At 41.6% G+C, this 27911-nt stretch overlaps 1 protein-coding gene across 1 annotated transcript in view; it reads left to right on the top strand.

Moving 5' to 3' along the window:
* The first annotated feature begins 373 nt into the window (after positions 1-373).
* Positions 374-27911, top strand: part of rbpjb (recombination signal binding protein for immunoglobulin kappa J region b) — a 51120-nt gene continuing 23582 nt past the window's right edge. The window contains exon 1 of the mRNA XM_026162163.1: positions 374-586. Within this exon, the coding sequence (XP_026017948.1) occupies positions 567-586 (20 nt within the window). The 5' untranslated portion in view covers positions 374-566. The remainder of the gene's footprint in view (positions 587-27911) is intronic.

Below are 27911 nucleotides of genomic sequence, written 5' to 3'. Positions count from 1 at the left end.
TGCACACAGCTGTAAACGCAGGGACTCCACATGGAGACAGGATGCCTACAACAAAATGCGCGTGAGCCTGGGAAAACAAAAATCAAGGCTTTCCTCACCACTATCGTTTTTCCCCCTCTCAAACCAATCGGTGCTGTAATTTATTACCCGGTGAACACGTGGGAATAGTATTTCAGCGCCACAAGATAAACAAGTACTCGATTTCACGCATATCTCGCGATAGGGGACGCTCCCTCTGTGCTCGCCTATTGTGAGAGTTTTCCAATTCTCGCGTGAATTCGGAAGTTTCCCACGCCTGTTGTTGTGGCGTCTGCCCTTTTCGCTCACTCTCTCTCTTTCAGTGAGTGTGTGTGTGCGCGTGTGTGTGAGAGAGAGAGTGTGTATGTGTTGCTGTTACCCGCCGCCTCCCCTTTTTTTCTCTCCGTCTTACTCACCCACCCCCTTTTCTCTCCGACTCCCTCGTCCCTACACCTCCAGTCCTGCTCCTGTTGTCTCGGCGGATTGTTGGGCTGTGGGAGAGAAGGGGATATCGCGAGTATTGGAGTTTTGGTGAGAGTTTGTGGAAGATGGCGCCTGTTGTGACAGGGTGAGTCTGAGATTCGGGGCGGTGGGGAGCGGAGTTGATAAGAATATAACTTATTGCCATGAAATAGCTCACTTTTAACCCACGCGTTGTATCATCGAGCACACTGCACGTCCTCTGGCCGATGGTTTAGTAGCCAGAAGCCGTTTCTTTGTGTCAGTGTCTTTGCGTGCGAGTGTTTTTCCCCCTCTTTGACCAGTTACTTGCTTGAGCTGACTGTTGCTGCAGTGTTTTGTGAGCTAGCCCCTCTGCTAAGCGATACTTCACCCCCGGTGGTCCTTTTCTCCCAGACAACGGCGAACTGTTAGCTGCCAGGCTAAACAGCTAGACATGTTTGCGGGAGTAATTTGACGTCGATATCGCCGTTTCGTTTGAACCCTACCGACTGGGCTCACGCTGAGAGCTCTCGTTTTAATTCCTCGCCCTGTATTTGTTTTCGAAACGTGCTCAACATCCAGCTAGCCGGGGCAGCACGCTTACGAATCGGGACTCACGACTTAATGCGGCTAGCTGTCCGATAGTGGACGCTAGCTAGCGGTGTCTGACTGAAACACGTTGCGGTTTTGTGGCCAAACTGTCCGTTTAGCATCGTTTTTAAAACACTGTTGGCGCCGTGGTTTTCGCTTAATACGGCGTGTTAGCCGTCAATATTGAAGCTACCCCCCACACATGCATATACACACACAGTATATAGCATGTACTTTTATGACTTCAGCTCTCTCCAAGAAGTGTAGCACTGTTGTATTTACTACATAAACTGCGACGTGGCTCTTATGAAAACCTAGTTCTCAAATGTGGAGTGCATCTAAGGACAAAATGCACAGCTCACGGCCATGTGTTTTTTAACCCCATCATCGCTGAAGAAAAATGTCCATTTTTCTCCAGTTAACCCGAGTGATCCGTCTCGTTTGTCTTATTTATCATATCTGTGTGACAGCTGCGACTTTTTGCTAATCTACACCGACATCCCTAAATATTAGACGCCCATCTTCGTAAAGTCATAAAGCATTGTGTGTAACAGTCAAATCTAATGTTTTGTATTTCCACCTTGAAATTTGTGACTGGGTATAGTTGGCGAGGATTGAATAATTGCAGCATCTCCATACTTTTAATAGGAAATGTGACTTGCTTAACATTTTCAAACATCCATTGATCTGAATGTCGCTGCTTGTTTTGTCATCACTCATCAGTACTGTGTGACCGTGTTAATTCAATGTAAATGGGCTGTAGACCAGGTGGTGCTGTGTATAACTGAGCCGATTGGCTTTTCTACTCTGGTCAGGCTTTAGAATAAATCCTGATTAAAATTATTTGGCTTCACATTAGCTAGACACAACCTTTTTTTGTGGGTCTGGTTGGCTGCTGCACTGTGCAGGCAGTAATCCCCACAGACTAGGCACAGTGGGTGACAGACATGGTGCAGGGCTTGCTGGAGGTGTGTGTGTGGTGGTGGGGGGGGGGGGGGGGGGGGTGCTGCTGCTGTGTATGTTCATTTGGGGTTTTCCAGCAGAAGTGAACTGATTTTAGTTGGGGCGGGGGCAGAGGGAGGGAGCACGCAAGAGGGCAGGCGGGTCAGGTCTGGGTGGCTGGCCACCTGTCCAGATGATAGCTCCAGATTCGTGTGTGTGTTTTTCTGCTAGTGGGAGGGGAGGGAGTCAGTGTGTGCGAGAAGGATGGGGTGGGTGCGTGAGAGGTTCAACAGAAAATTAAAGTGCCATAAGGCCTTTTTTTTTTCTTTTTCCAGCTAGTGGCAGACCTTGTTCATTGTAACGGTCAGAGGGGCACCAATGAGCCTAAACACACCCTGTTGCCCTAGTATATGGTTTGTGTGGTTCTGGTTTTAAACTGGGAGGGGCTCTGTAACCACACAGTTGTTAATAGTATCACAGCTCCTCTGCTGTGTTGTACAAAGGCTGCAGACAAAGATTTGTTTGACTTTGCTATCGTAGTCTCTAAAGGTGGATGCTGAGTTGTTAGGGGGCGGGCCAAATGTATGTGCCAGAAAACAAGCATCTGTGTCGGGCTTTCAGTGCATGTCTCTATAGCTCTGGTTATTATCAGATACATTAGAAAACACATGATAAATTATTCACAATTTATCTATCAGATCTCAGGCAGGCTTGAAAAATGTCCGAGAACAGTTTGTAATTTCCTCTTAGACAAAGATGAGGAGCTGCGGTCAGCTTGAATTCGTGTTATTTACAGCCTATTCGATTCCTGATAATAAAGAGGTCCATTGATGAAGTTCCCTGCAACATGTCCTTTTCCTTAGTTCCCCTTGATCTGCTTTCTAAGCTAAACATGCAGCATTAAAACATGAATAGTTTGTGGAGCACCTTGATCGGGTTTTCTTTATATGTTAATTCACGTTAACTGCACATTAACTAGGTTATACATTGATTTGCTAAGCTAATGGTTGTTTTCATTGTTGACTAATTTGTTGATTAAATCAATCAATACATCAGTTCATCATTTTGTCTGTGAACATGGTTTTTCCTGTGCATGTAAAAAAAAACAAAAAACAAATTGGCACCCTTCAAGGTTTTTTTTTTTGGTTTTTTTTTGGCCTTCCACCAAAGAAAAATCGTGGGCTTTTTTTGTTTGTTTGTTTGTGAGGTTTAATTTGCTGAAGGTTTTTATTTATGGTCAGAATTGCCACAAAAATGCGCAGACTTCTACACTCACAGAAAACACAGACCATCAGCCTTGACTGTATATGCTGACTTGTGTCATGAGTGCCCCCAAAGCCCATTTTGAGCTAACAAAAAAATGTATGATGTAAATTTCTAACTAAATATGTAAAATGAGGCCAAACGAAAATGCATACATGCGGATTCTGTTTCGTTTTTGGTTTGTTTTTTTTGTGGGGGGGACACAATTAACAGTGCACACAATCTTCTCCCCTGATTTAACACACTCATATGTTGCAACCACAACACAAATTAGCTACCCCCCCAAAAAAACAACAACTCTCGAGCCTTCCTTTTTTATGTATTATTATGTATTAGAAGACAAAAAGAAACACAACCATGGCCATATATGGCGTTGCTTTCGTAATTCCCCCCCGCCAGAGAAACTGATTGTGATGGCTGAAAGAGCAGCACTGTTCACCTGGGATGATAAAAGCATGAATCACTTATTTCAACACTGCTCTGCCTTTGCTGTGTGCCCCAGGGGGACGAGATTCCATTTAGCTCACCCCCCCACACTCCTCGTCTGTCCCCCTGCCAAAAAAAAGAAAAAAAAAAAGAGAGAGAGGAGTCTTTCAGGCCAAAAGCCAAGCGTCTCTGTGCTGGTGTAATGATAGTACTGAGCCTGTCTTTGAGGCGCAAACTTGTGTTCTTGTATTTGTTTGGATGAGCGTGTGCTTTGAGCTCCGGGTCTGTGTTCATCCAGTTTAATGTGCACGTTTGAAGGGTGTACCTAGACATTAAAGTTGATCTGTGTGTGTGCATGTGCATCCACTCCCCAGAGTCCTCTCCTCTTCCCTGCTTCCTTTCATAAAAGGACAGATTCAGAGAGAGCAGCAGATGTCGAAGCGCTGACCTTTATGGTGGCAAAGGCTCAGGCTAGAGTTAAAAGACATGCCGAATCACCCCCCTCCCTCCCTGCTCCACACTTCTACCCCACACTCATGCACACACCCCTCAAGGCAGCAGCAGCAGCCCCATGTCCACCTGCGTGTGCACACACACACTCAAAGGCAGAGCGCTCCTAGATAGGTTAACACTGGAGAGAGCTACCTGATCTGTAAGCCACCTCAGGATCCTACAGCCTCCGCAGCTGCCTCCTATCCACCCAGAGCTGTGAAAATCTTCAAAGTGTGTGGCATTTGGGGGTTACGAGCCAGGGGAGGGGGGCGTGAAGCTGCACAGAAGTCACAAGCAAAAGCACCAAAGCAAATGTGCCACAGCCAGACATCTTTAGGGGAGGATTTATTTCTTGTGCACAGTAGCCTATTGTTTTGGAAGTTCATACATATCCATTACTTCACATGATTGAAATATTCCCCGAAGCCTATAGTTTCTTTGAGAGTTCAGATTTGGCTTGTTTGTTTCGAAGGACCGCGGGTTGCTTAAAAGCCCCACACGCCCTGCTTGACTCAGTGTCTTCATTCTCTTGTTTCCCTATTCAGGCTGTTTGTGTGCGTCTGTCTCGGGGGAGCAACCACAGGAGACACCCAGGGGGATAGAAATGCACATTTTTTCGTAATTTGGCCTGGATCGCTGCCAAGTCAGCCGTCTTCGTTCTTGGTCCTCAGCCACGAGCATAAGTGTGCGCAAACTAGACATACCAGCATAACACCCCCTCCACTTCTGCTTATTCTAAGTGGCTGTATGTGTTTTAATGACCTTTTTTAACATGGGTGCATGGCTGGAAGGGAAAAAAAAGCCTGATAACAGAGTTGGATGCTTCATGCAAAACCACAGCACGAGGGGGATTTATTTACTTGTAGAAGGCGTACATTAGTCTGAGCTTTTTTTTCTTTCTTTCTTTTTTTTTTTTTAAATCTCTGGCATTTCCCAAAAATCTCGCTGCTGTTTGGTTCAGCAAGGATGAAACAGATCGTTCTGATGTAAGTTTTGAAAACATCCCTGCCCTCATATTTGATAGAGGCCCAGCTCTTATTGGTAGTGTTGTTGTTCTTGGCCTCTGCTTCATGTCTTAGCTAAAGCTGGCAAGAGAACCAAAAAGCTAAGACAAGGCGAACACGACAAGCGGCGGTACATACTCCTCTGCCGATTCTGGTTTTGGAGCGCTTCTTTCTCACTTCCAGGAGAGTTTCCTCAGACCCGAAGTTTGCCTTTCCCTGCCCCTTGTTCCTTTGCTGTTTGTTGTGATTACAGCCATGCCAAGGGAATGGTGGTTTCTACTGTGTCAGCACTTTTTGCCCCCGCCGTCCGTCCACATTCAGGATGTTTCATTCAGAAAACACGAGCTGATTCCCCCTGTCTGACTCCTGTTTGCGTTCTCTCTGGTTCAGTGAGCAAACCATTGCCCACTTCCTAAGCAGGAGCAGCTGAACTCGTGAGGAAAAAATATTAGACTGAAGGCTGTAACGATTGTGTATTTGCTTCTCTCTGCCCTTTTGTTTTTCTTCCATAAAAGGAGATAAAAGCAACAGGGCAGTCGTGATATGCTGCTCTAGATTTCAGGACAATTACTAGAGAGATTTATTTTCTTTATTCTGTTGACTCAGGTAATTGGCCTTTGACTATCATATGTAGTTTGTGGGGCTCAGAAGCATTGTTGTTAGAGCTTTCTGTTCTCAGATGACCGCACTCGGCTGCTTCATCCATTCAGAGGAAGGGTAGAAATATACACAGGATCTCCCGTGTTGGGAAAGCCCCCAGTGAAGCCGCCTCCCACAGCTGTAAGCAACTGCCACTATTTCTGTATTAGATAAGAAGGGAGTGGCAAGCAGCAAATCAGCCTGTAGTAAACCTTCTACAAACAAATGTTGGTTTATTCTTGGGTTTATGATGCAAGGTCCGCTGATAGCCACACAGCGGTATCTGACTCGTGCCTGTGCTGGATACAAACACTGCTTTTTGGCTTTGATTGATGCTCGCAAGTCTGTTTTTGAACAAGCAATTTAACAGACCAACATCGGTTTATGTTCAGGGATGCATCTGTTTTTGTTTTTGTACTGTCAGTGATGAAGTTTGTGTGTACCATGAGCTAATCATGCTCTTTGTGCTTATTTTTTGCAAGTCATTTCATTGCACGACTTGCAACACGTGTTTGTTATAGGTTTGTCCGACCGTTGGATGAGATGATTAAATGTTGTTGTCCAACCTGGCAGCAGAATGTAGGTTGGCTCATATAAACACTTGACTGGAGTAATGTGTAACAGGCTGCCAGTGAACACTGTAAATTTGATTGTATGAATTGAATATTGATTTTAAACAAAATTATGACATTTGCATGTGAAAAAGAATAAGTGTGTGTGTGTGTGGGGGGGGGATAAGCAGCACTACACTACCGGTGGCTCTGTGTCCTCGATAGCGGCACAGAATTTTAACCCAGATTTCCACTTGAAAGGTTAATACACCCAACGATGCTGGTGCCTTAGCAGGGCTTCATTAGCTCTGTGGTGTAGGCGGAGGTGCGGGTCTCGCTGTGCAAGACTTCTGACATGCCACTCCCAATGTTTGAGCGAGAGAGAGAGGTGTACGATTGAGACTGCTGTAATTGGTGAACATAAGCAACTGAAACAAATTATGTAAAGCCATAACAACTGTGTCGTTTGCTTTCTTGCTTGTTTTTTGTTTTGTTTTGTTTTTATTTTGTCGTTCTTGGTTCTTTTGCGTGTGTGAATAGGTTACAGTAAGCTGACTGCATGCATGAGCTAGGTTAGTGATTGTAGTTTGTCTGAAAAGACAATTCTCTGATGCTTGGATATGATGTGGGTGTAATGGGTTTGATTTGGTGTGGAAAGGGTCTGCAACATTGCTATAATAGTCTATAGCCTCGTCCTCAGCTTGGCTCTGTTTCAGTTTGTTTTCCATTACATTTGAGTACCACCTTGATGTGGGTCAAGTCGTTATAGCAAGGCAGCCTGAAAGTCTGTGACGTCATTTGTACACGACACAAACGCAACACATCAGCAGAGGACATGGAGGTGATGGTATACCTGCTACTTGGTCTATAGCTTTTTGTCAGACTGTTTACAAAAAAAAAGGGTGGCTAAAAGAAGAGAGCCAGTGATGGGATGTGTAGCCATGTCCCTCATTGCTGGGTTTGAGTTGTGTGAAGGAGTCGAAGTCACTCCCTACCACCTAATGGGAAGCCCTAAAAAGTGGTCGAATAGGTGCTAGTGGGAATAAAACCATATGCAGCTAAGGGAGCTACTTGGATGGCTCAGTTGCTAGCAGTGCTACGAAATATTGGCTACACTGTTTGCACATTGTACGATCCAAACTCACACATGCTTTGGACTTGGTGGCTGGAAGGTTTTAGGCTGGCTGATATCCAATCTGATAGCGATGGGAATTTGTGCTCTCACATGCACATGTATCTGATAAGTCCTAGAAAAGTTCAGGGCTTTGACGCACATGATGAATGTGTTACATTCGACAGATAAATTTGATGTGTGTGTGGAGTGAGATGTATTTTGAAAGCGACATGTAAAAATAAGGTTGGATCACTGAAGCTTGTGATCGTTTTGATATCGCTTAAAGACACTCATTATTTATTTATGAACGAAGTTTAACCTCATCCGTTAGACTGTGCTCCACTGTGACTGTTTTCGGGTGTGTTTTTTTTTTTTTACTCTTTCTCTAACATGCAAGTTTAGAGAAGGTTATATTTTCTCCAATTTTAATAAATTAGTATATCGATCTCCAGGAGCATCCCTAGTACGTTTTTGTGTTTTTTCAACCAGACTATTTCTGCAAACCGGCCTTTGGAGAAACAACCAGGGAAGTGATGGCAGGCCTGGAGAGATGAGCAGTCTGCACCCCCCCTCTCTGCAAAGGAGAGAGCGAGGGAGCAAACAGTGCAAGTAATCAAGTGTCAGGAAAATAACAGAGACTGGGGATCTGGGATTCCAGGAAAGACAAACTGTTATCTCCAAATGTTGTTTGCATTGTCCGATTGTTTGACTGAGGCTGCTGGAGAGTTTTACTGAAGAATCTGCCTGGTGGCATTCCTGTGGCTGTTGACGTCAGGAGGTTTTGGCCTTTGCTTGGAATCACAATGAAGTAATGGACATGTGTATCGTATTCTGGATCGGTCTATTGATTGTGGTTTAGGAAACAATGCTTTTTTTGGTCTGGTTCATGTTGTGGACGATCATCTTGCACTTGTGGCTGTAGTTTCAAGTCCTCCACCGTTGCCATCATAATGGAAGCACTGCTGAAGAAAGTATGTGAGGTTTCCCATGAGCTCATGGAAGGAAGCTAACTTGTTTATATATTTTTTCTTTTAAAATCTACGGATTTATTTAAAAAGTCACCAGCAAAGTTTCCCCAACTTATCACTACTGGATTCTTTGGAATTGAGCCTCAATGAGCCCAACTTGAACACCAGCTGCTCTTAAATAAACCAGACTCTGCTTCATTATGAACCACTCTCTATCAGCAACTAATGAATTCCACACTGTTAATATTTTTTTTAAATCAGAAAGTCGTAAAAGTAAATAATTTTTGTCCAGTGTGTGTTTGTGTGTGCGGCTGGCTTAGATTCTTGTGTCACATGCTTTTAATGACAGCGCTGCCTATTTTGGGAAGATGTTATGTTTTGAAGAGGAACAAGTAGCAGGAACAACGTCCCCTTTCCCCAACATGACAGCAGCAGCGAAACCAGACTGCAGACTGGAGCTGACAAAGTCATTGCTGTACTGCTAACGTACACACAAGCACACTGAGGTTTCTTCGTTTTGTTCAGTTTGCAGCGGATCATCTCACAGCCTGTGAGCTAAAGGTCATGTCTCGCTCTCCCTCGGTCTCTGGTTCTGCCAGGAATTCTATTTTTTCCTCTTGTTGCAGCGCAGTAAAGTCCTTTGGGTGGTTTTTGAGGCAAGGGCAGGGCAAGAAGACAGTGGTTAGTTTGCCTGAGCTGATAAATGCCCATAAACTGAGCTTAATTTTGGACCGTCCCAATTTAAAAGGCAGACATGTACGCTGAAGAGATACAGTCCAGTTTTTGATCACAGATTACTCATTCAAATCAGCTTACAACGAAAAAACCAAATAGCTTAAGGTGTTGACTGGACGAAAAAAGACATTTATAGAAAACGTGTAGTTTTGTAGGAAGCTAACAATCTTTACAACAACAACAACTAATTCATCCAATGAGAATGATTCAGCAGGTTTGATTTGTAATTCATCTTTTGCCTTCAGTGATGCTAACTGGTCATTTTGTGGCAGTGTTTGAGCTTCATGTTAAATGTTTGCATTACATGCAGTTTGTGTGTGCAGTTTAACACCGCGGTGTTCCTACACAAAGCCTCACTGTAGTGCAAGCCAAGCTTGAGATGTTTTTGCAAATGTTTTAGTAACAAGGCCACTCGACCTGTTTTATGGCGAGGCGACAGGGAAAGGGTGCACGCTCAGAGGAAAAAAAAAAAAACAAGTAGCATTCGAGTCGGCTTCACGCTTCAGGGTGAAATGCAAAAATATTTTGTTCTGTGCGATCGGTGTCTGGTTAAGATGAATGATATTGAAATTCAGTATGTAGGTAACAGGCTGCTGTAGTTGTGAAATGGGACACCTGTGACGGCAAGCATCTGCAGAAATCTCCTCTCTAGTTGATGAATGTGCCCTGGGCTTTGTGGAATAAAATAAATAATGCATCCAAAATGGAAACATTTGTGATGTTTTCAGGAATTTTTGAAAGATTCAAGAGGTATTCTGAAATATTTTGAAGCATATATTGTCTTGGTTACCTAATTGTTTTGTGTACGTAAAGGTTGATTGTGCCTCCTCCCAGTCTTTGGTGTGTTAGGTGAATGTGTAAACCACTATACCAGGGATGGCAAACTCATTTTAGATCGCGGTGCACATACCTCCCACTTTGATCTTATTGGGGTCTTTATCAATTGGATAAGCTTTAAAACTTATGAGAATACAGTTAAAAGTTCAAAATCTATGCACTTATTTCTGAAGATGTCTAGAAGGTGGCTTATCTTATCTTTAACGCCGCTGCACTACACTACAGAAAGAAACACCCAGGTGTATCCTGGTGTAGTAGTTAACACATTTGGCTAATGGCTGAGGTTATTAGCCATCATGTCTTACCTTTAACCTCCTAAGACCTAAACTCTTCCATGGCATGCATTTTTAATTTCTCTTTGATATTTGGGCATATTGGTACCCGATGAATTTATTTTTTTTACCTGATTTTTGTTTCTAAGACAAATAAGAGCCACATGAGGATATTTGTCTAAAATTTCAATAGAACAGTAGCAGTATAATGTCCTCGTAAGTGGATATCAAGCCCTTGTAGAGCAAAATTTAGTATTTTGGTCTAAACGACCCAAAATGTGATGTCCACATATGTGGACACCAGGTCCTAGGAGATTAAAATTAAAAGAGCTGAACTTTTAACCTTGAGTATAAGCCGGTTTGTTTGTTCCGTCCAGCACGTTCAAGCACAAGTGCAAGTACATGCTTTTTAAAAAAAAAAAAAAGGAGCCGAGTCTCTGACAGTTCACACATATAAACTGCATCAAGTTTCGTTCTCACAGCAGCCAGTGTGGTTAACGTCCTTGACCAGATCAGCTACCTGCACATACATTAGTACTGCTGCAGCTGATCTCCACTCCTCACTATACCTCCTACCTGGGTTCCCATTCGTTCCAGCAGTGAGTCATCAGCTCAGCAGAGGGGGAGAAGGGAGCGGGAAAGGGTGGTTCATTCAGGGTTCAAGTGTCCCTTGCCTCGTCCCCTCTCTTCTCATTCCTGACAGTCTCCCCGAAGCACATGACCTGTTTCAACCCCAAACCCCAGCCGCTCTTTGTGGTTTCTCTAGGCTGTAGTCACACTTGTCACTTCTGTGGATTTTTTTCTTCTTCTTTTTTTGCTATCAGTGTCTAATTCTGTAAGATCATTTTCCTCTACATCTTTGCGTTTGGCCTATTTTATTTATTTTTGTTGTTTTTTCCTTTCTGATGTGGCTGTGCACATGTATATGTGCTATTTCTATTCTCCACCATTTGTTTAAACCTAAAAACTTGTGTGGTTTAAGTGTGACATGATTGGGTGCTTGCGTTGGCATAAGCTTTCCCTTCTATTTTTCTTGTGTTTTGAGAAACTGTTTTAATAACAGCCACACAGACCTGGACAGTGGGGGAAAAAAATCATGTCGAAATGATCGCACTCTTATTAGGATCGTGCAAGAACAAAGTGTTCATTGTAATCCAAAGATGTTATCTGCTCTTTTGTTTTGCTGCACACTGACAGCAACATTTTTACTGAGCTGCAGGTGAAGATGCACAGTTAAGTGTTGAATTTCATTTACACATTGGCCTGACATCCTTTTACGCTCTGTTCAACATCTTTGCAGTGCTTCACAGCTTTTGACTTTAGTGTTTCCTGCCCAGTCGTTCTTCCTGAATAGAGATCACTGATGACTTTTGGCCTTAAAATGTGCATCAGTTCTCTTTACCTTTACCAGCTACACTCTTGTTCCTACTCCACACCTGCCCTGTACTCACACTGATCTTAACAAGCAACCTTCAGTTTGCCTCAGTGTCTCAGCTCCTGTCTCGCTCTTTCACACGCTGTTGAAAAGTGTTCCTGCAGAGCTCGGTGAGCTTCATAATTTTAAGATTTTGTCTTAATTGGGCCATTTTTTTAAAAAAAAATTTTTTTTGGTTTGGAAACAGTGGGACAGTGTTCTGTCACATGCCTCATAGATTTAATTGTTTAGTGCAAGGATTTTCATTAAGGCAGTCATCATTGAGGGTAGGACTAGAGATCAGTGCTTATTTGGCAATTTTAAAGAGCACACTAATTGCTTAAAATGCCAAAATCTGGCCCTGCTTCTTCGAGCAAGTCTTGAGACTGAACACAGCACTTACACTAGCCAAGTTAGCTGCAGGTTCGGATTGGTGCTAGCACAGTATGCATTTCCTAGCTTGTTTTTTAAGAACTGTTAACTAAGTATTAACAAACTGTATTTCTCTACCCTGCTGCTGTTCATTTAAATTTACTTGAAAGGCAGATGGTTTGGTTAAGAAGCAAAAAATAAGTTCAATAAAAGACCAATAAAATCAATCAATATCTGTTTTTACCTCAAGTTCAAGACTGTAAATTCACTGGTTCTTATGTAGTGCTTTTCACTCAGACACACTTTATATCACTTGTCTCAGTCACCCATTCATACAAGACCTCCATGCCTAAGTGTTTTCTATCCATCCTTCACAACTTGGGCTTCAGTATATTTCCCAAGGCGTGAGGACGGGAACAAACCTCCTGATTAGTTGATGCCCTGCTCTACTACCTGAACTATTGCTGTTCATTTATGTTTCCTTATAGGCATCACTGTTGTGCATGAAGGTGGTTTCCCATGATTCAGTGCTCATACTCTGGTATAGCTTATATGACTTTGTCATCATGCTGGAAGTGGAATTTTTCTCCCACCCCCTGCAACAGCGTAGCAGGAACTGCACATACACTGAACTGTTTGTCTGTACAATGGATGGATAGGGCTGTGTTGATAGAGTAACAGCTGCTGGGTGGTTGAACAACCTTTCATGCAAAAAATCCTGAATTACTTGTTAGATCCACTGTGACTGGGCAGAAGTGTCCTCTGTTTAGGACGCATGGTTATCTGAGGACTGGGTGAAGGCAGGTGGCAGGCAGTATAGAGGAGACCAAGGAGACTTCACTTAAGATAGAATGAGCTTTAAGGTTTTTTTGTAAGTTTGAGTACTGGTTGGCTCCACAGCACTCGCTGGAAACTTCATTACTTTGTTTTCAGGCCTTTATTATATATGCAGTAATGTAATGGAGTATGTATTTTCTCAGTATGTTCCAGCGCCTGTGCCAGATTACCCTCGTTAAAGCTGTACAGTTGGTGTGCAAGTAAGTGTACGTCTGGATGTCTTATTGATTGTGTGCCAGGCCAAGAGGAGTTTTTTTTTTTTTTTTTTTTTTAAAAAAAAAAAAAAAAAAAAAAAGCCTGTCCAGAAAGCTCCATATGGAGCATTGATGTTGGAGAGTGCGGTCAAGAAGGAGAGAGATGGAAGGGAGGAAAAATGAAGGGAGGGAGGAAACGAGAGACACGACGAGAAGGCCTTTTCTTTGGCTTTTCTGCCTCTGTCATTAAGCTCTCCCATGTCAGAGACAGATGGAGCTGGTGCCTTGTGTGTGTGTATATGTGCATGCAAGCACTTGCAAGTGCAGGCTGATGTGATCCACCCAAATGCACACACAAACACACACGCACAAACACACACACTACTGAGCCCTGCCCTTGATTCTGCCCCCAGCGGGGCGTCTCAGGGCAGCTACCAGACTTCTGCCATCTGCAGTAAGTCAGCCTCGAGGGTCGGACAGCTCATCAGCAGTCAGATAACTTAGTCAGGTCTGCATGCAACTGCTCACGCAACATAAAGGTTTTTCTTTCTTTATTTCTTTTGTGGTTTTTGATCACACTTTAATCTTCTTTGTTGATGAAGTAGCAGTTTGAGTAATTTTTTCCTTTTGGGGGTTTTCCACACAACCTCTATCACCTTCACATTGTGCCAGTCTGTTCAAAGACAATAGATTAGCTGAAGAGTGTGTACAGAATTTGATGAAGCAATGCCTGAGATGCTGTTTTGCACGAGTATGAAAACGTCTGCTGTCGACTGCAAGGAAAACATTATTCGTGCTGCATACCCAGCCAGCTCCCTCTCCCAAAACAGATGGAGTATTTCCAGTAGTGAGAATGAGAGTGAAGCAGAATATCTGCCGTGTGGTGTGTCAGGAAGGGCATCCTTGGACAGTTTGGTATTTATTTGTTTTAAACCAAATCTTCTGGCATTATGTGAAATATGAGTTTAGTGCTTCGTCTCGGCTGCCATCACAGCAACAGTTTTGTTGTTGTTGTTTTTTATTCAATGATTGAATATATGCATGTGTGTTATATCCATGTTATGGGCCACAGACAGAATAAAACAGTGTAGTGAAGGCAAAAGACTGATTTTAATGCTTGATTAGTGTTATAACTGTGCAACACTGTTTGTGACATCAACATGCAGGTATTTTTTTTTTAAATAGGCTCCCAGGACTAATGTAGCCGGCAGGTATGAATTTCCACATTTCTCCCTTAACTTTAGTTCCCTCCACACCTCTCCACATCCACTTGCTTGGTGAGACTTGTTGTTTCCAACCATTTTTCGTCTCTGTCTGGTCTTGAAGTTTTGAAAGCGTGTCGTTTATAGGTAACAAGGAGCACAGTTTCTCAGTCTCAGCCTGTTCTTGTCTTTCAGATGGTGCTGATTTATTTATTTTTTGGCTGGGCTTCACTACGTTTACTAACTTCAGAGCATGTTTGAACTCCTCACAAGTCTTTTATAGTTCTTTTAGTAGTCTAGCTTGGTAACTGTAGCCCATAATTTTTCTTTAGTTATTGTGTCTGGCATGTGTCAGTGCAGTAGTTGGCAGGTGTTGACTAATGCAGGTCTTGGGGAAATTAATAAATAAATAATTTGGCATTTCAACTGAAGACCAGTTTATGTGCTCAAGTAATTAGGTGATTACATGAGTTCAACTAAAATCTAATGAGAGAATTGGGATTCAGATTCCAACTCAGTTCTACGTCAGAAGATCCTGATATGATGGATGGTTTTGGCCAGATTGACCAGTCTTATTGCTAGTTTCCTTCTGCCCTCACGCATGAACTCAAACACCTTTTCCACCTCAACGGATGAACGCACGACCTGCTCTGCTAGACTGACACAGGTGTGTGTTCACAACAAAGGCTCCATTCAGTATGACTGATGCTTTACTTTTTTTTTTTTTTTTTTCTTTTGGAAAGTTTTTTGGCACTAATCAGATGAGATCAAATCCAAATCGACCGTGTTTATGCCTGATTTGTATTGGCAGCACCTTAGATGTCAGAATCGCATGATGGCAGAAGTGTGTGTGGTAAAAAATGTTTCAGTTTGAGTCCCAGAGCAAGTTAAAGAGGAGGAGCGTCACCTGTAACATTTTGGCAATATGCCATGCGGTATCTAGCACCTACAGCATGGTGGCAGGGAGTCAACAGCTTATTGTTGACGCTTGACTGTAGCAGTAAGAGGATAACAGGATTTTTTCCCCCCCATGATTACTTTTTTCAGTTGCATAAATTGAAAATGCGCTGAAATATAAAAATTATTAAACTTTAAAAAACAAAACAAAAGACATAATGAAAAATAAATCTTATTACCTTTACACCCCTAGTGTACCCCATCAATACTTTGAGTTGTCACAATACTGGTATTTTAAACTTGATACGGACACCCAGGAAAATACTCAATAGCATGTTCAGTACCACAGGGAAAATTTTAACCCTGGAGATTTAACAAAATAAGTATTTTTAAAATTAGATTTAGAGGTTTCTTTCATTTTATGAATTATTTATTTAATTGCATTACATGTAAATAAATAAATAATTATTTATTATTTATTTAATAAATAATTAGTAAAATATATTTACTAAAAAAAAATATATACCCACTAGCTCGATAGCTAGCCGGGGGCAAGGCTCACTAGAGCCCGTGAGAACACCGGACTCCCGGCAAATCGTTTTCAAACCCCCCGCCGTCTTTCGCTACTCAGGTTAAATATATATGAGTCACTTAGATAACTTCAAAATGTTATTGTTTGGCTTTTTTTTTGTATTTTATTTATTCCTGAGTAAATCGGTTTGGCTGAGATTAAAGTTATAGTTTTTCACAGCTGAATAAACGTCAAGCAGACAACTGATTATCAGAAGTGTGAGATGCTCGAGAATATACTCCGGTGTCCCGTTATATTTTAGATAGCAAGGAGTTTATTAAATTTTAATGAAATTTGCAGATTGTTTCGGTGAAGTTTAATAAACTATCATCTTGTCTTTATTTTTAGTTAGCACAGACCTTAAACAGTTAAAGCTGTAAGCTAATGATAGTTATATAAGAGCAGATGCTGCTGGTGCAATAAGCTATACGTTTTATGTCCAATGGATGATGATCTGATTAGTCGACTAATCGCAAAAATAATCGGTGACTAGTCGACTATCAAAATAATCGTTTGTGGCAGCCCTAGTGTCTATTGGTAAATGTAGCTATTGGGTAATTGCTTATAGTTTGAGGGCTAAAGTTCTCATGTGTGCCAGCTAGCAGGTTAACATTTATGGTGAGTGTTTAATGCTTAAATGTTGTGGAAACTGAAGCTTGAAATCTTTTGAAATTCCTCCTGAAGTGTTGTTCAGTGTTATGAATGTTACCTACTTCAGCTGTTATTGAGGGGGAGGAAATGTGCGTCTGTCTGGAGGCGGCAAAGAAGGTACCATTTGTATCGATACTGTTGCAAATAGGGCTGGGCCATATTATACCGTTCACGGTAATACCGGTATAATGTTAGGCAACGATAGGAAAATGAAATATCGCGATAGAATGGGAGTAAAACGCGCATGCGCAGTGCCTTTGTTTTCATACGCACATGGCCGATTGTTGAGTGAAAGAGATGAACCAGAATTGGTTTGTAAAAATGGTGCAACTTCAGTGATGTGGAACTGGTTTGGTGTTTGTCCGTCAGATACACAACAAAGCACATTTTTTTGCAGAACATGCAAGCGGCCGTTGTTATTGTCATATTTGTCGGACTAAGATGCTCTTAAATCTGGGAGTAATCTGGGTCCTAAACTCCGTATTCTTCAGGTCAAACAACACTGCAGCATCACTTAGAGTTAAAAACTGTCTAAATTCTTTCATCTTTAATAAAACGATCAGCATTGCTGCTTTACCAGGTGTAACTATAAAGTTTAACTTCCAGGCATCCATGAAAACAAAAGTTATTACATTTAACGGCGTTAGAAGTTAGCAAGAAGCTAGCGGAAGTTAGCTCGCTAGTTTCGCTAGTTACCTAAGCATGATATAGCATGTTCTGACGGAGAGATTTCTGAAAAAAATCAAACGTACAGCTCTGCTATCACTTCCAACATAAATGAAGACAGGAAACTAAACAGCAGTGACGTTTGTAGGGTTACTGAAGTTGGGCTAGCTGGTATATAATGATGTGCTACGTGATCGCTAGCGACACAGCTATGTTAGCATAACATAAACAGTGAAGCTGGAGGACGAACACTAACACTTTTCCACTTATAAAAGTTAACGCGAAGGTTCTTCATGGTTAGAGACAAATGCAATCGCATGGCAGGATACTGTAAACGGACCAAACTTCAGTCAGGAGAACAACTGAGATAATCCATCCACAATACGAGGTTAGTCATTAATATACTGCAACAACATGGGAATAGAGCAGCTGCCAGAGAATTCAACATTAATGAATCAATGGTACAGAAGTGGAGGAAGCAAGAAGAATGAGTTTAATAAAGTTTGATTTATCTGACTGCTTTGTTTCGCTTAATGTGCCTTATAATCCCGTGCACCTTATGGTCCAAAAAATACGTACTGCGCACTGCAGTTTAATGTTGCAAAGCACCTCTTTTTAACTTCAGTGGATATTATACATGGTTATGCTCAGGATATGTCAGCCCATTTCTACTGGAAATGCCTTTTGGTTAAACTTTCAGCAAGGAATTTGCATTTGCACTGTTACATTTTTATAAAGCTTTAATGTACATAAAAACCAGCTTCTTGTTTAAGTGAAAATAAATGGAAGGTTGTCTTTTTGCGCTAGTAATGTTGTGGAGTTGTATTTTGTCTCGCATCAATTATATCGTCGGTTATATCGTTATCGCAAATTTTCAAATATATATCGTGATAAATATTTTTGGCCATATCGCCCTGCTCTAGTTGCAAATGCATCTTCATTTAATATTAATTTTAGTCATGATTAATATCGTTTTATCATTTTTTTTTAATCAATTTTTAAACACAATTTTTGAGAGGGGAAAACCCTGAAGACCAGCTACATCTAGTAACACTTTTCAGAGAACAGTTGTATTTTCATTTCATTGAAGTATATAGTATCTTTCTGTATTTCAGGAACAAATATTTAAACCACGTGAATGTTGGAATTGAAGCATCATGAAAAAAATTAAAGAAGTGAAAGTATCTGCAAGCCGTTCACTGAATCTGTTTATAAAACTGCTGATGCCGCCCGTCTTGCTCTTTTTCCATTCCAGCTTTTAGCTTGTGTTTGACCTTTTTTATTTTATTTATTTATTTATTTTTATTTTATAAAAGGTATTAGGACCAACTTTGCACACAAAGAATATTTTCCCCCCCATGGAGGAGCCCTTAAAATCAGTTAAAATCAACTTTCTCCAAGCTTATCAGTTCTTGCATCAATGCAGGCATGTTTTTCTGACTGTTGCACATTGCAAAATGATGACAACAAACTTGTGGCACACCACAGTCACATGCATGCCTTTCTACCACAGTTTCTCCAATGTGTTCAGGCTTACATGAGTGTGCAGTTGCACTGATGATGAGAACCTGTGTTGTCCTGCACCGATAATCAAAGCAACAGGAGAATCTACAAAGAATGAATCATGTAAGTAGAATAGGGCTGCGACGATTTGATTAATTTGAATCATTAGATTTATAAAAGATCCTCAACACACATGCTTTGCTTTGATGCAGAGCTGTTTCTATAATCACAGTTAAACCACCTGGTCAGTAACTCTGTCATGAAGAAAAGCAAAGATTGTAGCTACTCCATCCTCCGCCATTTGTTTTATGCAGGGAAAAATCTGCAGTAAGCCTCCAGTGGTTAATTTAAAATATGCAGATGAGCTGTTAACTTGTCTGACAGCTGTTCTGTTTTATATGGAAGATACCTGCAGCAAACAGGGGTGAGTCTAAAGGGGGACATGGGGTCTACTAGACCATATTAATTTCAAGACTTTCATAATATTTTTCAGATTGAAAGTGCAATAATATAAAATATTGTGTTAACTAAACTGCTTCTATAAAAAGGAGAAGCTTTTGTTCACAAGCCAGTAAAATGTACGTGGGCCAGTAAAACTCTGAGGCACTGACCTGAGGGTTGTTAGGTTGGACATTAAATGATTATTAATTAACGCCCACACCATCATAACGTCTTGTTTTCAGCAGCGCGGAAACTTTGCATCAAAGCACAGGGCAAACTTTAGAATGCTGATATGCTTGCTTCTCTTTATTGCAGCCACCACATCCCTCTTTAAATGCTTACAGACACAAACGCATTTGTTCAGTAGCACACTTAAACATGCAGACACACATGCACAAAAACTCTTAAACACGAACACACACCAAATCTGCCTCGTCCAGGAGATAAAACACTGTCAAAACTCATTTTGCCTCCTATTATTGTCAGAAAGCTTTCCAGGAAGACAAAGTAAAGGTAATTTTTTTTCCTCTTTATTTCTCACTAATAAGACAAAAGTATTTCTTAACCGATTAATTGGTGGTATAATCTATAGATTGCTGGATTACTAAACTAATCGTTAGCTGCAGCCCTAAAGTGGAATCCATAGTTCTTTTTCTACATAGTCTGTAGACTCATGCTCTGGTTGTTTGCAGATTTCTGCTTAACAAATGTTGTAAGAAAGAGAAAAGGAGTTGCATCCAACTGTGGACCATGTTTTTAGCCTCGTTTCGAGCAGGGTTCATATATTTGGTGTCACTCAGAGGGCCCGTGGCTACAAAGGCCAGTGGAAGCTGTGAGGTGGCAAGGTGTTGAAAATGAGGTGTACAGCCACTCCATGGAGTTGTGATATCTGCTATCAGCCCTCAGGCTGGGAAACCAGGCACCTTTTTTTTTTTTATAGGCCTAATCCCTCATCTTATCCCTCCTGTCTCCTTCATGCTACTGTCGGGTGTGCTCTGTGTTCAGCGGCTAAAAGGTGTAAATGCAAGTACATACATAGATTCAGACATGTGGTTTCATATTCACACATGGCCTCTATCAGAGTGTACTCGGCCACAAGTGTGGCGGATGTGTGAAAAGCAGCTTAATTAGGTGGGGATTGAAATGCGTACTTGGTAAGTACAGGGTGACTTAGTCATAAGAAATTGCTTTTAATGAAATGTCTGGAAAAAAAATAGTGATTGGAACACCTTTTTAATTATGTTGCGGTCTGCAGTTAACAGGGGAAGCCTCGTGCTTCTGCTTGGAAGGTGGAGAGCAGTTTGAGGGCAGACCCGTCATTGTTTGGTAGTATAATGTGGATCAGGCCACGTCCACACGCACCAGCGCACCAACACCCTGCCTTCTAGTTGACCCCAGAGGCTACACCTTAACCTTGGACCTCGATCACATGAATGATGGCGTCTGGCGTCTGTATGTTGTGTTTCGGTCCCCGGGGAAGCGAGTGGGTCTACAGAAGGCAGATGTGCGCGCTTGTCTCTGTGCATGTTTCTCTCTGAAATGTAGACAAAATATGGAAGTTCTCGACTAGAGATGTCATCATTTCCACAGCATCGGAGCTGAAGTTTAAATGACGGCGGAGTGATTTGTATTGTAAACTTTGGAGATTTTACGAGACATGCTGTGTCTTCATTAGCAGCCGCGTAAGCTGGAGCAGCACAGAAACCCCCGTCACTGTTGATTGTTTTGAAAAGGAGCATCAGCTACAGTAAATGCATTCATTTGAAGGGCATATGAGTTGCAGATTGCTAAGGCTTCTTTATAATCTAGCAGTGTCACCTGCACAGTCATTTTATATCTGCTTCTTACTCATCTAACCAGTGACCTTGTGGTAAGGAAATGTAAGAAAATATCCTGCAACTGATGTTGTCGTCATCAGCGCCGACGCTTTCTGCGCCGTTTTTGTCAACGTTGGTTCAGAAAACAGCAACAGGACCTGTCGTCAGCAGGCTTAACTTTTCAGTAGTGCTGGGTTTCCTTTGAAGGAGTTTTTTTTTTTTTTCCTTCGCCACTATGATTTCATGTTGCAATTGCAATTAAGACTGTATATATTCATTATATTTATAGTTACATGAGCTTCACCTCCTTAAAATGCCACAAAAAAAAACATGTTGTGAGGGCAGGGAGCTAAATCTACAAATCATCTGCCTTGGATGATTTGGGTTTTGTTTTATATCTGGTGCTTTTTGTGTGCGTGTTGCAACACTTCTAATCATGTTATCTAGAAAAGCTGCTCTAAGTGCCTTTTCCTGACCACAGATATCGCTCTCCATCAGTATTATGTGAGAAATTTTTTAGCTCTTGTGTATATATAACGTGACGCCGCTCGGCTTGATAAGATGCACCACCTTCGTCTGGTGTTGCAGTACTTCTCTGCTGAAAGCAGCCACTTCTTCTTCTGCTGAACTTTGTCACTTCCTTCTAGGGATGCTTGAAAACAAGCAGGTCTGAAATGTCAACGAACAGCAAAAAATTTACATAACAGTTTATGCGGCCTGCAAATATCACTCGTTGAAGGGCATATAGTCTAAAAAATGTCTCCTTTTTAGAATCAGGACTTGAAATTGCTATAAAAATGGAGTCTTCTTACTACATGTGTTTCCAAGGACTGGAGAAGTTTGAGGAACAGAAAATGCAACTTTCCTCTTGCTTGATTTGTCGTATCAGATACATGCCTGAGCAACAGAGCAAAAAGCATGTATGTGTTTTTGGATGTGCGTTTTCAGTCGAGCACACACCGAGGCCGTGTCGGGGTGTGCATTTCGTGTCTCTTCTGAGCCTTCGGGTGTTGACGTGTTTCTTTTTTTTCGTTCCTTCCTCAGCACTGTTTGGACTGTCAGTCACAGCTGTCAAACACATCCCCGTCTGAACGGCAGGCGGAGTTCACACTCTCTCAATCAGCCCCCCGTTGCGTGTGCATGTGTCGATGTGTGTTAACGTGCGCTCGCGTGCTAGCACGCGGAGGCGGGTGGTGGTCCTCTATTCATAGTAACTGCCAACCCTCTCTGTCACAAATACCTCATATGTCATGCTACCTGTCAGAGAAGGATGGGAGACAACCGCCCCGTTTCCCCACCACGCTCCACCCAGAGGTTAATTTTATTCGAGAGGAATTACAGATGTGTTGTTCAGAGTAATAATTCATCAAGAAAAGCACCCCCCAATTAAAATGTTGATGCCAGCTGCAGACTGGGGGGAGGTTTAATATTTTTTTTTTTTTTATTTCAGAGAAGCTGCAACCAGCAATTATGGTGTTTGATGAATCAATTTAACTTATTGGCTCTAAAGTTGCATTAGAGAGTCATTTGATGGGAGTGGATGAATGGTTTTCTGTTCTTGTAGCATTTCGATTTGCATCGAATAAAGTGACTCAAATACTTGATTCAATCAGATTTTTAGGTTTCATGTCTTGACGTCAGCTGTCTCTTGTCTACATTTGACAAACGTGCATGCTTTTGTCTTAGCGATGGTCGCTATGACTTGTGTGCATATGTTGTGCGGAGGAGGCCCGAGGGGAGGTTTAGCGAGGAGTTTCACTCTGCGTCTTAAGTCGTGTCTGCTGCTGGTTAGAGGTTCTGGGTTTTAATAAGCTACCACAAGAATACGGTCTGCCACCTTGTCTCTGCTCCTGTGTTCACCCTCTGAGAAATTAAAGTGTCAGTCTGGTGTCAGTTTGTGAATATTTGTGGCCATCTGTGTGCACTCCGAGTCAGCCTGAATCACAAAGAGGTGCTTTTGGGAATTAGTAATATAAACAAATGATATTGGCAGTATTGGGGAAAAACCTTTTTTCATTTTTTTTTTCCTTCTTCCTTTCGGTACGGTTTTGCTCCAAACACTATTAAGAACAATTCGTTTGGTGAACCTAATCCATCACTGGAAAGGTGAAGCTTGACAGTCTTTGGTTTGCAAAGCTGCATAAGAACGGAAATACCCAAACTATTCTGTCACGTTCCCTTCAGCATCCTAGATTAATGCATGCGTTGGTTCAGGCAAACAAACAGGTGACATGACAGAAGGGAGCACTCCTCTAACTTTGTGCTCCTCAGATTTTTCTCTGTCAAAAACTTTCAGCCGGTAGCTATCTGCTGTGCTGTCAGGACCCTCATTCTGTCACTCACAAGCCAGTGAAGCCAACAGACGGCGCAAAGCGAGATGCTTCTGGTAGTCTGGTAGTAGAAAATGCAATAGAAAAGAAATGCTGATGTCAGACTCGGTGTATTTTTGATACTGAGAATGTGCGGTTGTATTAAGTCGGCCTTTATCTTGAGAAAAAACCCACAATTGTGGTAAACTACACATCAACTGTGCATGCAGTTGTAGTTAAAATGTGGCTGTGCATTATTTAATATATACAGAGGGGGTGGGGGTGGGAGGAGAGTGCAGCAAATTAAGAGGAAGAAGTGTGGGGTGGACCTTTTTGTTTGTGATTTTTCTCCCAGTGATAACACCATAAAATTCCAAATCTGAAAACAAACTGCCCTTAAAACTTGATTACAAAAATCTTTTTTTTTTTCCCTTCTAAAAATATCAGTGTCAAGTCTATGCTACAATTTTGAAATCAGGGCTGTGGTTAATATACATCATCTTTGACTCATCTGTCTTTACTTTCCATTTAGAAGGATTTAGACTGTAAGAAATTCTGACAGTATGATGAAGTGTGTTTAGATTGTCTTTGTTTAAAAAAAGTCCGAAAGAGTTTGAGTTAACCAAAAAGAATAAAAAACCCACAAACACCATCAAATTCTCAAGTTTGGAGAACCAAAAATAGGAAGCGGTGGGCATTTGCTTTCTTGAAAATTCATTTGTCTCTCAAAAACGTTGGCAAATAAATGACCAGAATTGCCTCACAGATGTGTCACAATACCTGAAATTTAGAAGTCTGTGACAGTAGGGTTGCACACTTCTCAGTACCCACAAAAACCTGCATGTAATCCTAAATTAATTTTATTTAAAATATTAATTTCATAGATTTATGAGAAGACGGACCGAAATGTTAGGGTGGTTGCTGTGTAGCCTGCTATCGTTACTGTGAGGTATAAAGTTAGTTATATTATGTTCGCTTGAGCATTTGGATAACCTTAGCTACTGCAAAATTTAGCCTATAGAACGTAGCTGATTTCACAAAGTCTGTGGCAAACAAATTGGAAACCACTTTCTTCTTCCTACAATACTAAACTGAAAACCCAAGTCCCATAACATTTTCAGATTTTGTGTCCTGACTAACTCCATGCCTGCTTAGCATGATTATCGCTCATCCTCTGTCTGTCTTTTCAAAATATGGAATTAAAAACATTCTCTTATTGTACTTATCTTTAATTGATTATTACTGAATTACATATACATACAGACCAAGACTCAAAAGGCACCAATAGTACACCTTTGTAAGCTGACAGAGACATCACTCATGCTTTCCATTGGAACTCCAGAGTAAGGGCATAGCCTTGCACTGCACACTTGTAAATAGACTCACTGTCCCTGCTCATATCTATTCACTGCCCTTGGCACACTAACCCATAACTAACCATGCCAAGGTAAGCTACTAGCAAGTTGGCTTAGCATTTTAATGGGCCTATCAGGTTCCTAATAGGATATGGCCACAATACAAAGGGCCATTACAGGGTTTATAAACACACATGTAAAAGACTGAAAAAGGGGAGGAAACAGGGAAAATATTGGTGCTTGCAGCAAGTGGGAACCAAATGATTGAGGAGGATAAAAGTTTGGCTTTAATAAGTGAGTTTTAAGACAAATTTAGAAAGGAGAGCCACATGTGGAAGGAAAGGTGACATAACAAAACATGGGTTTGAGTTTGCAGCACATTTAAAGGGGTTACAACAGATACATGATAAAGCCAAAACAGACTTTTTTTGCACTGTTGCTTTGAAATTCTCGGATTGTCTTGAGTTATGAATCACATGCAGCCCTGTCTCTTACAGAGTTGCGCTTTCGTCACTTCCTAAAAACCCAATTTCAGGGTGGGGGTTTTCCTGCTGGAGCAGCAATGACTAAAAGACAGCCCCGGGTCACAAAATCTTTGTTGGTTGGTTGTCAACTTTCCTTCATCGTTTTTGCCCTAACAAGCATTTGCTAGTATGACCTCACTCCTTCCTGGTTAACTGTATCTCCTCCACCGCATCCACCTTCAGTGACGGCTTAATGAGGTTTTATTCTTTTCTTGTTTTCTTCTTCTAAGGCTACCAACCTACCTGTTGCGGCTGGCTATTTAGCAGTAACTCAACTTTCAAATGTCCCATTTAAACTGCTTATGAAACCCTGTGTCTCGTCATGTTCATAGGAAAGTGTTAGAGGAGGAGGAAGAAATCAGACAAAATTCTTACTCATTCCTTAGGTCATGAAGTCCAAAGGAAAAGATGAGACATATTTTTATGTTTAGTAACTTGTTGTCTAGCACCCCAAGGAGATGCAAAGTGCATTAAAATGCTGGCGCAAAGTGAGGCAAATCAGCTGAACAGGAGTGATGAACGCAGTGAAGCATGCAACATTAATAAGTGAATGAAAACTATTCAAGAAAGGCTCAAGTGTAGCTAAAAATCTCATCTCCGTGCACTCCGAGGATTCGCTTTTGATGGGGTTCAGGTTGCTTTTTGTGCTACCCTTGAGTCACCAAAGCGCGAACTGAACTTTGATGAACTTTGGCACGCAACGAGACATCTGACTGTAGGCAAGCCTACCCGAAAACTGCAGCTGCAACAGTCAGCATGCCTTTCTTTTGCCATTGCAGCTCTACCTTTTGTGGTTTCCTGTGCTAGGTCTTTTCTTGTTGGTGTTTTGTGTCTCGAGTCTGTGGAGGTGAATGGAAATGTGGACTGTGGTTTTTCACAGAACTTGCTAACTCTTTAACAATTGACCGCCTTGATCTCTGTGCTCTACTTTGCAGTAAAATCAGTCTTGCCATCCGCAATGTTTGCATATAACCCCAATGAAGAATCAGAATGTGCGAGATTAGAGATCAGTGCGTATTGTAAATTCTGTCTATAATCAATTTTGCAGGCTTTACTTTCATTTGATAGTAGTGAATTCAATACACACACACAAAAAAACTAAGTGCAGACATAGAAAAGAAAGGAAGCAGTCTTTATTTTCTTCTTCCATCCACCTCTAAATCCTTAAATTTGATCTCCTCACCCTGTTTCCTCTATGCACCATCCTCTCGGTGTTGCTCGCCTCTCCTGTAATCTCCCCTACACTTTCCCCGTATTGTTCCTTCCTCGCTCGGTCCCTGCTTTCAGTGGTTCGGGTGAGGTTTGGAAGCAGGGGGAGAGAACAGAGAGCCGTCTGGAATCCATTAGCTTGTTGAGGCATCAGTGTTTCACTGTGGGAACCTTATTGATTGCCCTCCTTTATAATTATTCCACCTCCACTCGCTCCGTCTGTCTCTGGCACAGATCATGCTTTCAGTTTCTCTCCCGTTCTCCTGGCCTTCATCCCCTCTTCCCCTTGCCTTTTTTTTGTTTTGTTTTTTCGTGCTATTTTTATCCATCTTTTTGTGGCATCAAGACTACTTTTCTAAAAGTTGCGCCCAAGGTTTGCATGCTAAAACCCCTAACCAGTTGAGTGACACAGTATCTCTGTGTTTACTGATGCTATCTACGATGTAGTGACATACTTACAGGCAGCATGCAAAGCTACCACATCCTACACGAGAATGAAAATCCTAATCAACTTTAAAATAAATAAATAAATAAATAAATTTCTTCGTAGAGGCACTGGGCACTTTTATATAACCACCTTTTAATAACTTAATATGTAGATCTGCAGACATAAGCCCTTAAACCCAGCCAGTTTTGTGATGGCAGGTATGTGTATGTTTGAAGGTTTGACCAACCATTTGCCTTTCAGACTCATTCTCGTGTGTGACGGTGAACCGATTCTTTCTTTTTGGGTTAATGTCCGACAAAATGGGATATTTTAACGATGGGTCCTTGGTCTGTGTGAAATTTATTTTGCAGATTCTGATTCTTGGGGTTTAAATTTAAATAAAACTTCAGCCTTGAGTCAATAAATAGAAAACCGACACTGTTTTCAAGCTCTTATTTCACCGAGCTGTGCACAAAACTCTGATGCTTCCAAACCGCTCTATTACAGTATAACTGTCGAGCTAACCGGCCTCCGTTGAGATCACTTGATTCGCTGGTAATTAAGCCACACATTATAAAGAGTGTGCAGCGTTTTTCATTTGAGAAACTGTTCAGAGAATATTGGAGCCTTTTGTGTAGAAGAAAACAAAAAAAGTGTAATTTCCTGACCACCGACACCCGCTCTTGTAAAACAGAAGGTGGTCTGAATGTTGGATTCTTACTTAATTGTATTTTTTTACTTTATTTTTTTGCCACCCACTATTTTTTGATTTGGCGCTTGTAATTTTGACGATTTCACGCTGCTTCACATCCAAACCCTTATTACGATCGTTTAGAGGCTTCATCCAACCCGAGTACACAGGATCCGAGTCGTAATGGTCAGTCTCAGACAAATGGCTTTTCTTTGTGCTCCCACTGAGGTTGTAAGGTGTAGGTGCAATCAAGCACACGTATCCATGCCGACTGTTTCTACCGTACTGTGCAAAAGTCTTGGGCCCCTTTTTTTCCTTTTCCCTTTCCTTCCTTTTTTCTAAAGCATGTTTTTGAGCGATACCCCTAGGCTTTCTCTACATCTGTCAAAGCTTTTCTTTGGATCTTGGCTGCTTTTTCAGTCCAGTCCTTATAGCTGACTAATTCCAACCAGTAGTGTAATGTTAACATACTTAACTCTGACCTGTTTAATCAGAGTTTAATTAGAGAAGCGCACCGAACTCGACAGACAAACCAGTG

Source organism: Astatotilapia calliptera, chromosome 3 (assembly GCF_900246225.1).
Source record: "Astatotilapia calliptera chromosome 3, fAstCal1.2, whole genome shotgun sequence".
NCBI classification, from domain to species: Eukaryota; Metazoa; Chordata; class Actinopteri; order Cichliformes; family Cichlidae; genus Astatotilapia; species Astatotilapia calliptera.
Note: the sequence above shows the minus strand (reverse complement) of the source record. Positions and strands in the feature narration are given on the sequence as shown.